At 41.7% G+C, this 13,606-nt stretch overlaps 1 protein-coding gene across 3 annotated transcripts in view; it reads left to right on the forward strand.

The window, feature by feature from the left end:
• Nucleotides 1–13,204, forward strand: part of pxnb (paxillin b) — a 28,520-nt gene extending 15,316 nt beyond the window's left edge. The window contains exons 2-14 of one of the 3 annotated variants that reach the window (XM_014024966.1): nucleotides 4,336–4,538; nucleotides 4,644–4,729; nucleotides 4,825–4,964; nucleotides 5,041–5,224; nucleotides 6,495–6,609; nucleotides 6,709–7,932; nucleotides 8,609–8,875; nucleotides 8,975–9,370; nucleotides 9,504–9,665; nucleotides 10,402–10,575; nucleotides 10,651–10,732; nucleotides 10,813–10,961; nucleotides 12,779–13,204. In XM_014024966.1, coding sequence (XP_013880420.1) covers nucleotides 4,336–4,538; nucleotides 4,644–4,729; nucleotides 4,825–4,964; nucleotides 5,041–5,224; nucleotides 6,495–6,609; nucleotides 6,709–7,932; nucleotides 8,609–8,875; nucleotides 8,975–9,370; nucleotides 9,504–9,665; nucleotides 10,402–10,575; nucleotides 10,651–10,732; nucleotides 10,813–10,961; nucleotides 12,779–13,045 — 3,449 coding nt within the window. In that variant the 3' untranslated portion in view covers nucleotides 13,046–13,204. Of the gene's footprint in view, nucleotides 1–4,335; nucleotides 4,539–4,643; nucleotides 4,730–4,824; nucleotides 4,965–5,040; nucleotides 5,225–6,494; nucleotides 6,610–6,708; nucleotides 7,933–8,608; nucleotides 9,371–9,503; nucleotides 9,666–10,401; nucleotides 10,576–10,650; nucleotides 10,733–10,812; nucleotides 10,962–12,778 lie in introns of all 3 variants that reach the window. The other 2 variants (XM_014024965.1, XM_014024967.1) reach the window with 2 other exon arrangements.
• Nucleotides 13,205–13,606: the final 402 nt, after the last annotated feature.

Raw genomic sequence — 13,606 nt, forward strand, 5'->3', positions numbered from 1 at the left:
TCTCCCTTAAATTTAGATTTTTATGGGAGACTTAAAAGTGTCCCTTAAAAAAGGGGATTTTAAGGTCTAAATTTTTTTACCTATACATATTTATTCCACTCAAGGTGTGATTTATTTATTTTCTATTAAGTTTTATATCATGATATACTGTATATCGTTACCACCACCCATCATAATGTATATCGTGATATGAATTTTTTGCCATATTGCACATTCCTAGTCTGCTCCAATCGCCACTTTCTCCTCCCTGGGAATACTATCTATCCCTGCATCCATATCCTCACAGAATCTCTCTTTATCCCCTGCCTCACATCCAGCCTGTGGAGCATAACCATAACAACATTCAACATCAGATCCTCTACCTTCAGTCATATCACCCCGTCTCTGACACTCCACCTCTCCTGTGTTCTATGTAAAGATCTCCTTCAGCACCACCACTGCTCCATTTCTCTTTTAATCTGAATTGTGGTAAAACAGCTTAAACCCTACCTCTGCTACCAGCCTTACTGCCTTTCCACTTGGTTTTTTGCTCATGTAAAACATCTGTATCATGACAGCCAGTTCTCCACCTTGCCCTGTCGTTGTCCCTACATTTAGAGTTGCTACCTTCAGTCCTACACGCTGCTCTACTGACACGTTTCTCGACTAACAGCAGCACAGTTTTTGCCAGCACCCTGTTTGTCAAAAGCACTAATGATGATTGTTGACCCGAGGATTGACCGATCCAGTATGGTGATATTTAGTGTTTGACATTAGGTGCCCTTCCTGACACTGGGCCTGGCACAGGCACAAGAGAAACTCAGGCTTGTTCTCCTTGGAGGGATCCACAATTACCTGTAACATTAGGCATTATTTGATAAACATTTACTTCAACTGTAAACAGAGACTGTAAAAATACTGTAGGCTGTTCAGTTTTTATAAATTTTAAGAAATATAGTGTCACACGGATGACAACGCCATTTTATTAGCGTTGCAAAGCATACTGGGTAAATGATGGCGTTCACTAGGTTTTCTGGTGCAAGGCTGTGCGAGTGGAGCAAGGTCTTATCCACCCTAAAGGTTAATCTTGGAAAATGTCTGACATTCAGCCCTTTTTAAATGAAACCAAAAACTTAGGATGTTTTCTATTTGACAAAGGATTAGAGGACACAAAGTCAACACAATATTCTAATAATAACAATGTAAGCTCCCCAAGCGTGTGTGTTTGGACTGCAGGTCGTTTAGTCAAGGTTTTATAAAATGCAAGACAAAAATTTGGATGTAGTACTTTTCTGAAGCCAAATCCCTACCTGTTTGACTCTTTTAAGATGTATTTTCTAATGGGTTATTGTAAGGCTGGGCGATTTGGCCCCAAAAAAATCTGATTTTTTTCATCCCAAATTCAATTTTTGATTTCAATCAATTTTGTTTCCCTCTTACCGGAGTGCCACTATTTCAGGTGTTGATACAAATTTGTTTTACTCCTGCTTTTTGTAGCAAGARCCTTCAAACAGATTTTGCAGTGAGGTGTTTGTTGCTCCAAGTCCGAGGTTGCAAAACCTAACTAACCAGTTCCAGAAAACTGAAGAAATTGTGTCTTTTTTGAGAAGTAGATCCTCTTTGCCAGCTGCTGTATTATCATGTCATGTATGTACCAAGCATCTTGAGGGACAGGTGGGCTGACCTCTGAACTACAGAAACCCCAAAGAGTGCACTGGTGGGAAAAAAATCTCGATATTCCCAAAATTAAATCGATTTATCACCCAACCCTAGGTTATTGTCATGCATACATATGTTTATCTATAGATGTGCAGTGGAAAAGTACATTTATTTTTTATAGAATAATACATCATGCATAATCCTTTTTAATAACAAATCATCCAATTGTAGGCATTTTGAAGGTTGTAGGCTTGCTCCATGAGTAGCAGATGTCTTGTACCAGCAGTTAGGACTATTTCCAGTTATCCTCTAAAACTTTGTTTTGTCAGCACATGTTTTGGAGGGCTTCAGGCAGTACCGCTGTCCTCTGCCAAGGCCAAGAAGCTTTCTAGGAATACATATCAGTAAGCAGTCAGTCTCAAAAACATTTACTTTTTTAACTTGGAGGCTGCTGTAGGAGAAAGGTGGATCTGTAACCAAACTGAATTGGCTGCGTTTTATGGCTCACCTTTGTCCTAAATCCACTCGGAGTATTCTATCTGGAGGCTTTGTTTGTGAGTGACAAAGTCAACTTTAGTGAGGCCTTGTTGAGCATGTCAGCACCAGGTGCAGATTATTTTGAGCTGGTCCTGATATTTCAGCACATTTGCACAGACATGGGTTCTCACTGAGCTTACTGCTTTAAATAGGTTTGTGCTCCCATGTGGTTTAAGTCAAACTACAGGACTTAAAGCATTTGACTTCTGGGAAGGATCCCCCCCATTGGACCGAAGATGGTGATGATGAGGAGTCAGGAATAAATATAGTGAAAGCTGTTGGATAGAAATGTTTCAGAGGCTCAGATTATTCAAACTTGTCAGTGTTGAATATTTAAACTTTATTTTTCTTCTTTTAATTTATAAATGACCGTATGACACATGTAACGTTATAATCTTATTTATGTGTAGATATGGTTTGAGGATGAAACCACATTCATATTTTCACTGTGTGTTATTAAAACAGAGGGGTGCTGAAGGGAAATTGTCCATATAACCACTCCCCTAGTCATCATGTTGTCTCTCCATGTTGCTCACACCATCTTTCTCTGTACTGCTGGCTACTGCACACACACTCACGTTGCTTTACGGAGAATATTATTGGTACAGCAAGTAGAAAATATGTGAGTATATTACACTTTGAGAATTAAAAAATTAAATTGTCTTCCTGCTGGCTAAATCTGACTTTATTGGAAAAGCAAGGCAGATTTAGTCACAGTTAAGTTTTGACATACCCACTGACTTGATTTATTTGAAACTCCTCTGCATGTGTGAGTCAGTTTGTGAGACAGTTTTGTGTTGAATGATAATCCTGTATGCCTTAATGGACTTGCTGAATGTATTTCAGAGTTCTTATTTGTGAAGGAACTTCTAATTTAAACAGACTTTTTGTTTCACTAATTGTGTTTTGGTCAGAGTCTGCTTGGATACATTCAGACATTTTTACCCTGACTTTTCCAGCAGTGTGAAGTTGAGATTGTTTAAAGCACAATATAACACCTCCAAGCCTCTGGAGTGAAACAGTACACAGCCAGTGACTGTGGTCTATTCTGGACAGACTGGGGATTGAAAGATTGTGTGATGTAAGGGTCTATTTTGTTCCAAACACTCAGTTGAATAACTCTGTACCCATTCAACCCTGGATGAGACTCAAAAATGCTCTCTGTCTGCCTCTTTGTTATCAGTCTGTTTCCTTGATAAATTAATATAAATTACAGACAAGAAATAAATGAAGATACAAAAACAAAAATTCAAAATAACATAATAATATGGTGATTTCTCTTTTGCTGCAAGGTTTTAATTTTTATTCTGGAGTGATGGGAAAAGCTACTTTGGGAATCAGAATGTAAATTATTTGAAGACCCTAGATGGATTAAAATTAAGGAAATGTTTATAAAATTATTGACCCACTAAGACTGTCACTGAGTTGTCACTTCAGACTCAGATCAACCAAAAACCCCATTAAAGAGTTCATCAGCCTCCACTCAGTTCAAGCATTTCACACTGTTTAGGGGATTTATCTGTGATAAGTTTCTTAAAATGATAGGGTGTGTGTAATATGTGACTGCGTCACACCAAACTGAGAATTGAGTCAGATTTGGTGAAAATGACCTAAACACATTTTGGATTCCTGGATAATTTTGAGCTACATTTTGATACCTGGATCATCCTGACATTTTGAGCGGTTTCAGAGATATGCCTTGATTTGTCTTGTTAATCACGATAATACATTGATATTTGGTCTGAATACTATCTTTTGGGGTTATTTTAATGAGGACATTTTGATGCCATCTTAAAGAGAAACTGCAAATATTGTTTGGATTTTGAGATTTACCAGATGGAAAGAAAATATCTTTGCTAGTTGCAGGAAAATGACAAAAATATATGGTGTTTTTGCTCAAAATTAGTTTTTTTTTTTTTTTTTTTGCTACTGCTCAAAAATGTGCTTTCAAAATTGATTTAAGATTATATTTCAGGTATTTCATTCAAATTATTGATATAGAATTTATTCATTATATTTTGACAAAATGCAGTTATTGCAATTGTTTGGGATTTAATCCTCGTTTCGATGAGATGGATCACATTTATATATTTAAAATCMACGAGACAGTTGTTACACTTGTGAATATGCTATTCATTGAAAATGTGTCCTGTTGTTTAGATGCGTTGCTGGCAGACCTGGAATCAACAACATCCCACATCTCAAAGAGACCGGTCTTCTTGCCTGACGAAACCCCCTACTCCATCCCTACAGGAGGACACACATACCAAGATGTGCCCCCTCCAGTCCCTCCTCCACCGTCAGCTGAGGCTCTGAACGGCTCCCTGACTGATCAGCCAAACTCTCACCACTCCTCTCAGCAAGTAGGTGTCTCTTGTACACACTTGTGCGTAACTGATTGATCCAAATCACAGAAACTGGTTAAAGATAGTTTAGAATGAAGTAAATGATGAATTCCTCCTCCGCAGTCTTTAGGCTCTGGAAGGAAGAGCTCGTGGTCCAGGGACAGCAGCAGCTCTCCTCTGTCACACAGTGAAGAGGACCACGTTTACAGGTGTCCTCTGCTCTCACGAGATGTTCTCTGTTTAAAGAGAAACCCATTCGTTGGTATATTCTGTTACCTTCAATTATTCTTTGTGTCCTCCTCAGTTTTCCAAACAAACACAAGACTTCAGACTCGTCATCAGCAGCCATGACCTCTGTTCTGGGCAGTAACCTCTCAGAGCTGGACAGGCTTCTGTTGGAACTTAACGCAGTTCAACAGAGCTCTCCTTCCTTCCCCACTACAGGTACAAACAGCAACCTCATCTTATTTGTCTAGTTTCTGTTGAACAATGTTACTAAAATATCTGTTATTGTTCACAGAGGAGGCGGCTCCACCCTTACCATCCAGCAGCATCACCCACTATGAGAACGGCAGCACCCCTGACATCCATGTAAGCCCCCCAGCTCAGGAGAAACCCAAGAAAAATGGAACAAGACCAGAAGAAGCTCGACCTACAGTGGAAAGTCTGTTGGATGAGCTGGAGGGTTCAGTGCCTTCACCCAGGTAGGTTTCTTGTTGAAAAGTGTTGCTTCTCCTCTGTCTTTGTAATATTTCCTAACATTAGAAAAACTGAGTGTTCAAGAAGAATTAAAGGGTCACAACGGGCAGTGTGGTGCTACTGCATCACTTATTGAATGGAATTGTTTTTGCAACTGCAAAAAAATGATGCATTCCTAATGTCTGAACATTTTAATTGAAAGTTTGTGTATAAACAAAATATACTGTATATATTTTTTTGTTCTGTACGCCTGGGATTCTCAAAGTTTTTGGTTCTGGGGACCCCTTACAAGGATGAAAATTTTCCAGGGACCCCCTCATAAACCACATGCTGTCTTAAAAATAATTTCCTGTAATTTTAAGCCATAAATACTGTGGTGATATCATTTTTGTTTGGTTTATTATACCAGTGCATTGTTCCCCATATACTGTACTTTTTTATATATATATATAAACCAAATTAACAATTTAATGAAATTATTTGAGGCCCCCCAAGGTACTGCTCGCCAACCCCTGGGACCCCAGTTTGAGAACCTCTGCTATATGCAATAGGAATTATGTCTGACTCTGCATAAGGAAACTTTTTCTCTGTTAAAGTTATGATGAGACCGTTGCTTTTCTTCTGAGTTTTTGTGTAACGGAGCAAGTTACAGACTTGGTGCTTTTTTAAGCATTGATTTTAGCAGGTTTCCAGAAAAGCTGAGGCTGTTTTCTGATGAAAAGGATGACTACTCAATCTTCATGTGAATCAGTTCTGCAGCTGAATCACAGCAATGCTCATGCAATCTAACATTAACACTGATCTAATCAAACCTGGATGAAATTCATGTTATGCTATTACCACATAAAAATAACGCGTTAATCTCCATCACTACGAAAGCAGCAACTTTAAATTTAACTGCAACTAAAAATAGTAAACTTGATGCATTTAAAACATATACTGTATTAAAATTTTTAAAAAAAAATCTAAACTGCTTTGAACATGACATCATGCAACCCTATATAATGGATTAAAGCACAACTCGTCACCTCAGTGGTATACACACATGGCCAAGATTACTAAACTCAACAATCAATCAATCAATCAATCAATCAATCAATCAATCAATCCACAAGTCATTTCTCACTTCTTCCATCTTTCACACAGACATCATTTATCAATATGTCTCCTTTGTGACGCATAGACTGCTGTGTCCCAGTGTGACCTAAGATAGATAAATTGTGCCTGGTTGTGAATTCWGCTTTAACTAATTACATTATTATTTGTAATTTTCAGCTCTTCCACTCGTCACAATGAACTGGATACATCATCTCAACAACAAGCCAGAATTTCAGCTTCCTGCGCCACGAGAGAGCTCGATGAACTGATGGCCTCCCTGTCTGACTTCAAGGTGCCAAGACAGCATGACCAAACACCGGAACGGCTTTACCTTAATAAAACTCAAGTCTCTCCTGAAATGTTTATTTTCTTATGCTTCTCTGTTTTCTAGCCCAATTCTTTGGGCTCTGTGCTCGACCCAGCGGGGGCACCTTCCACCTTTCGTCATTCTCCCGTGTCGTCTTCTGTCACTCCAGCATCCTCTTTCTCCTTCAGTCTGTCCAACCCGCCTGCCTCCCCACCCCTTCCTTTGCCTGCTGGTCTAGAGCTGCACATAGATGAGGATGGAGGAGACGGTGGCGTGTTAATGCCCCGTCGGAGCCGTCCCACTCTCCACAGTCCCACCTCCTCCCTTTCTGCAGCCAGCGACATAGATGTGGACTCTGTCATAGATGGCTCTTCCACCGTGCTGTCATCCCAAACAAAGACCCTGCTAGTTCGCTCACAGTCTGCTCCCTCCAATTCCAGCTTGTTGGGAAATAGCCCAAGTCTTTCCAGTACCACCACCCCCTCTGTTAGCTCAGTGAACACTGTCCTGGACTGCAAGAGCCCCAAGTCCTCGAGTCCATCCGTGGAGCGGGTTTCACCCTCAGCTACTGTTGGTAAACTGTTCGGTGCTCCCGAGTCTCTGAGCAAGGGTTGTTTCCAGAACCATGATGTAAATTTTTCCAGTCCACCTCTTGTAGAAAGTTTCACTCCTCCCCTCCTCCACGTCGCTGCGTTTCCATCTTCATCAAAAACACGCTCACCACCTGCAGTCTCTCCACTGACGGTCCCGTCTCCGCTGACTCTCACCAGCGCCAACAGAGAGCTGCACGAGGTGCCACCTGCAGCTCAGAGAGACGCCCCCCTCGCCATGCGGCAGCCCCCTGTGCTTGAGCCCACCCTGGACGACGAATTAGACAAGCTGTTGGCGATGAGTTTCGAACAAGGTCCTGCAGCAGCACACGAGGAGGCACACTGCCACAGCAAACAGCTGCAGGAGGTGCTGGAGGAGCTCATCCTCCCCATCGACAGGAGCAGCGTGCAGCCCGACACGTTCACCAGCGCCACCAACACCCTGACAGACAACTCGGTGGACGGAGGCACCGATGGGAACGGAGACCTGGATTGGGGTGACGAGGAGCTGTCCGTGTCCTTACACGACGGGCTGGATGGCACCATGACGCCTTACACAGAGAGGCTGTACACAGACGGCAGCGTGACGCCGCTGACGGAAGCTAGCTGGATGGATGAGTGCACGACCCCCTCCTCGTGCCCCGGGACCCCTGACGTTGCCCTGGATCTGCCYCTCCTGCAGACACCCAGTATAGACAGAGTCTCTGCAACAGGACATGTATGCATCTGCACTTCAGTGTGACGCAAGTGTTGCTCCAGGCTAATGGTGCTTGTATGCATGCTAGCCTCTGCTTTAGGGGGCGGGGGTGGGAAGAGTATTATGTATTTAAATCCACTCTGGTACTCACTAGTTACAGTAATTCTTCTCATTTTAAGATAAAACAATCAAGTCTTCAGTGAGCAATATCAAGCAGTTTTATGAATTTTACATTTCACCTCACAAAACTAAACCCTGTCCTGTACCTTTTAAATGTCACTAAAGGATGTTGGTTCAGTATTGGACGCCCACCCATCTGGACAAAACTACATTAAATATCTGAAATGTTCTTATAACCATAAAAAACATTTTCTTTAGCAGAAGCTACCTGAATAGAAGACCTCTAACAGAGCTAAAAGTTTGATACTAAACTCACATTCACCTCACTGTTTGGTGCTGTTGGAGCAGTTTGTGCAAAGAAAACTAATGCAACTTTTCTAATTGCTTGAGAAACTTTGAACTCTGGGAACTCTGGATGGATGAAAGGTTATTGCATGCTGATGGGACCTAAGCATGCAATAAATACCACGATATGTGACCCACAGCCCCACTGATCACCACAGCATCCTGGCATGTTGCTTGTGCTGGTTTACCATGAGTATAAATGTAAGGTAAGGTGCTCCATGTTTCCTCTCAGCTGAAAGCAATGATCAAACGCACTAAGGAGATTCCCAATGTGCACCCCATGTACCGAGACAGCCACCTGCGCAGGAAGGTGGGACCCATCATTGTAAACAAGAACTCGTCTCAGGACCGTCTTATAGAGGAGCTCCAGGGTAAACTCGGGATCAACCGCTCTGAGCGGCGGCGCAAACAGTCGGACGAGTGGCTGACCGAGGGTGTAGTCGTCACGTCCAAACCTCAGCGTTTCCGTCCCGAAGGCTTTGGGAGTGAGGTCGATAAGGTTGGCTTCAGCGTGCTCCACAGTTTTACTCATGCTTGTCCTCTAGTTGTCTCCATTTCCCTCTCTGTTGGCTCCCTTCTGTCTGTTTTCTTTCTTCAGATGATTATTCCCCCTGAGTCTCCTGTGGCCGTCAGGAAGGTCCTCCCACCCCTCTCCCCCACTGTACCTCGTCGTACCCCTGTAGCACAAGAATCTAAGGGACCACTTCCTCTACATCAGCTCCCTATTCCACTTCCTCCACCTCCTCCTCCACCCACTTCCACCTGCCTGTCAATTACCCACATTCAGAAACCAGTCCCCCCTCCACCTCAGCACATCATTAAAGCCTCACATCCACCAGCCCCACTTCAGGACCCTCCTGTCCCTAAACCAGAGCCCCCTGCCCATAACCTGAACACCCCGACCCGACCACCAGAGGAGCCCGTACAACAACCCAAAGTCCTGGTGTCTGTAGGCTGCCAAACAGAATATGACCCATTCTTCCCTCCGATGCAGGCATGAATCCCTGTATTTTCTGTTTTCCACACTTTCACGCTTCAGTAAAGTCTTCAGTTACTTTTCTTACATCTTTATGTGTACAGAGGACACACATTACTGTCGTAACTATTTGGATGTTGGGTCGTTTCAGATTATGGCCCAAGGGAAAGCTGGTGTTCCCGGTGGGCCCACAACTCAGGTCAACAAGCTGGACAACATGCTGGGTAGCCTGCAGTCCGACCTGAACAAACTAGGGGTGCAGACAGTGGCTAAAGGAGTTTGTGGTGCCTGCTGTAAGCCTATTGTTGGACAGGTGAGATTAATACAGTGTATCTGTAGCAAAAATAAAATGTTTCTGAAGAATTTCTGCAAAAAAACTGACATAACTTTAAGATTAGGAGATATGTCTACACCATGATGTGTACAAATTGTATTACAAAGTGTAAAAATCAATGTAAAGCTTCTGTCTCTCACTCCCTGACTACCAAATGATAGGCAGGTAAAGCATTTCCTGCAAAGTGAACCTCAAACAATCACTGTGTGAAAACAAGTCAGATCTTCAAATTCTTGAACGATGATCAGCAAAACTCTGATGGCCACATGGTTCATGTTTCCAAATGTTTTATTTATCACTTCCGGTTTTGAAGTAAATATAGTATTTTGAGCTCAATTATAACTGGATTCTGTTGAATCGTGGGTATTCACTCTGCATTCTGGGGGGGTTTGAGTGAAAACTGCAAGTCATAGATCAGTGAGACAAACTGGGAGGAAGGAGATGAAAATACCTACATTTTGATGTATAATTTGTTTATTAACCAAAAAGAATTATGAGAGTAAGAAGAAATTTTTTGCAAAACTATAGAAAATTGTACAAAATTCCAAAGTCAKTGTGTGACATTACAGGGAAAAATCTGTAGCAGATGCCAAAACACCAGTTGATCTGAAACACTGTAATACCACGTGTTTTTCAGCCCTACACTCACCCCCCTTCAGGTTTCAGTGTTTCTGCACGTTTAGACTGCATACTGAACCATCTCGTCCCCTCTCAGGTGGTGACTGCCATGGGCCGCACGTGGCACCCTGAACACTTTGTGTGCACACACTGTCAAGAAGAGATTGGCTCCAGGAACTTTTTCGAGCGAGAAGGCCAGCCTTACTGTGAGAAAGATTACCATCATCTGTTCTCTCCTCGATGCTACTACTGCAATGGACCCATACTGGATGTAAGTCAGCTCCACACCTGTGGGCTCTGTTCTATAGTTCTCCGTTTAGAATAAGTGTTGTCGTGTCACGTTCAGAAAGTTGTGACGGCGCTGGACAGAACCTGGCACCCTGAACACTTCTTCTGCGCTCAGTGTGGATCCTTCTTTGGCCCAGAGGGTATTGTTTTTTTTTTCCTACACTCTGCTTTTGCATTAAATACAGAGTAATAAACAAATTCTTCTGTGTTACTTTTGAAGGTTTTCACGAAAAGGATGGAAAAGCGTACTGCAGGAAGGATTACTTTGATATGTTTGCACCGAAGTGTGGCGGCTGTGCCAGAGCCATTCTGGAAAACTACATCTCTGCGCTCAGCAGTCTTTGGCATCCAGAGTGTTTTGTTTGCAGGGTTCGTATCACACGTTCATGTCACGACAAAGATTGTATGCCTCTCAGAAAAACTAGAACCTTGAATAACAGTGTGTTTACCAGGGTTCTTATAGTTAACTAAAACTAGCTAAATAACAAAAACTGAAATTGAAAAAAACATTTTAGTTAACTAAAATAAATGAAAACTAACAAAATGAAAAAATGATAACTAACTAAAACGTATAATCTTTTTACAAAACCACCATATTTATTCAAGTATAATACGTAAAATTAAATCCATAATATCATCCATAAAGTTGGGGGGTAGTACWATACTCGGAWAAATATTTTTACTTATGTATTTTAACCGAAATATTGGCTTCATTCACAAAATGCCAGAGTCCGGAAATGAGACCACGACGTGAAAATCAGTTGAAACGAGCTTACCTCTAACACTCCTTCGTGCTTCAGAGCGAGATAATAACAGATCCAGACAGGTGACATGATGTGAAAAAAGGCAGTCCTTCACCTTAGTAATGCTAATGAGCTAATGACATTAGCGTGTGACCGGGCTGCTGCTGGAACAACAAACACATGTTCGTCTGTAATGGCTGCCGTCTACCGGTGTTCTGAAAAAGTTTGTATCCCTGAAAAACGTTTCCCCACCAGAGGGGGCGCTCGCGAGTAGGAAGTAATCTGCTTTTCCCCCACAAGATGGCCCAAATCTCATGTGAAGTCTCTGACTTTTGTGTTGGTGCCTCCTGGTGGATTGTGTGTAAAATGCCAGAGTTTATATGATGCTGCTACAGCTGATATATATGTTGTCAAAATACCTTTTAGTACATATGTTGTTAAAATAAAATGAACAGTCCAATGATCATTTTACTGATATGTGTAAAGACTGAAAAGGCTGAAAAATCTTGAAGTCTGTATGAAATTGGAGGTAGTTTGAGGATTAATTTTTTTATGCTTTTTAAGCTAAAAAAAAAAAAAGGGCGGGATCGTATTAGACATGAGATCGTATTAGACATGAGATCGTATTATACATGAGATCGTATTATACACGAATAAATACGGTAAGTAAAACTAACTGACATTATAGTTAGAATATCCTTAGTTTTAGTGTTTGTCAATTTATTTTGAGCCATGTGGATCTTTTTTATTTTATTTTTTTAATCGAGTAGTTTCACATTAGCTGTGGGCCGTAACATTTGTTTACTGTCTGCTGCTCAGCATCATCTGCCAAATGACGAGAAAACGGCAATGTCCACTTTGGGATTTCTTTGAATATGACTGTGAGAAAAATAAAAGCAAGTCTTGTAGTGGAAACAKGTGATAAAACAGGTGGAATAATTTTCAAGGGAAAAACAGCATGAATCAAGCTCACACAAGACGACTAACTATGAGTATCGTGGCACACTGGCTTCTCTCAGTAGCTCACGTGAAAAACAAGCAGCAGGTAGCCCCGGGTTGGAGACAACTATTGTCATCGTCCTAAAATAATCTCCCTTAGTTGGCTAAATTGAGTTACACAATAATTTTAGGAAGGTGTCGCTGTAATGGACTGCTTTAATTAGTGAGCAAATAGCTGTTGGTTAGTTAACTCACAGTCACATCACAAGCTTGAGGATGCATTGGCAAATATGTTTATTCAAACTATAAAAAAGTAATACTAGACCTAATAAAAACAAAACTAAAACTAAGCATTAAAAATGCAATAATAACTAATAAAAACTAGCAAACCCACTGTAAAAACTAACTAAAACTAACTGAATTAAAAGAAAAAAGTCACAACGAAATAAAACTAAACTATAATGAAAAATCCTGAACTATTGTAACCTTGTTGTTTCCGTGCAGGAGTGCTTCACACCGTTTGTGAATGGCAGCTTCTTCGAGCACGATGGCCAGCCCTACTGTGAAGTGCACTACCACGAGCGCCGCGGCTCCCTGTGCTCAGGCTGTCAGAAGCCCATCACGGGCCGCTGCATCACCGCCATGTCCAAGAAGTTCCACCCGGAGCACTTTGTCTGCGCCTTCTGCTTGAAGCAGCTCAACAAAGGCACCTTCAAGGAGCAGAACGACAAACCCTACTGTCACAGCTGCTTCATCAAGCTGTTCAGTTAGAGAGAGCCAATCACAGCACCGTGTTTCTGTCAGGCTTTAGATACAGGTCGGAGTCATTTCACTACAAGTGGTGTGAAGCAAGTTGTCTGATAATGGTGTTGGAAGTGTGTACAGGTTGGGTTTGTTCATGTTGGTAAAGTAGCATACTGCCTGACTAAATGTTTTGTTTTTGTCATTCTAAAGTAAAAAAAAAAAGTATACTCTGACAGCAACATACTTTGAAGCTGTTTAGAGTTTGTTGATGAATGTGATGCAGACATAGTCAGCATTTTTTATGACGTTGAAAGTCTTTTCTAAATGCCAGAAAAGTGCTGTTTTTGTACAGCAAGCAGAAGACAAAACATTTATTTCCTGTCTCCAAGCATGTGTCGGACTCTTTCCAAAGATACAGAGCGAGCGGTCGTTCTTTGATTTAACCCTGGAATCGTCGCGTCCTCAGCTCATTGTTTCATCATTTCAGAAAGGTGGAGTTTGTACTGATCTCTGACACTGAAATCTATGAAGAACTGTTTGTGTGTGTGTGTGTGTGTGTGTGTGTGTGTGTGTGTGTGTGTGTGTGTG

Source organism: Austrofundulus limnaeus, unplaced genomic scaffold, assembly GCF_001266775.1.
Source record: "Austrofundulus limnaeus strain Quisiro unplaced genomic scaffold, Austrofundulus_limnaeus-1.0 Scaffold449, whole genome shotgun sequence".
Lineage (NCBI taxonomy): Eukaryota > Metazoa > Chordata > Actinopteri > Cyprinodontiformes > Rivulidae > Austrofundulus > Austrofundulus limnaeus.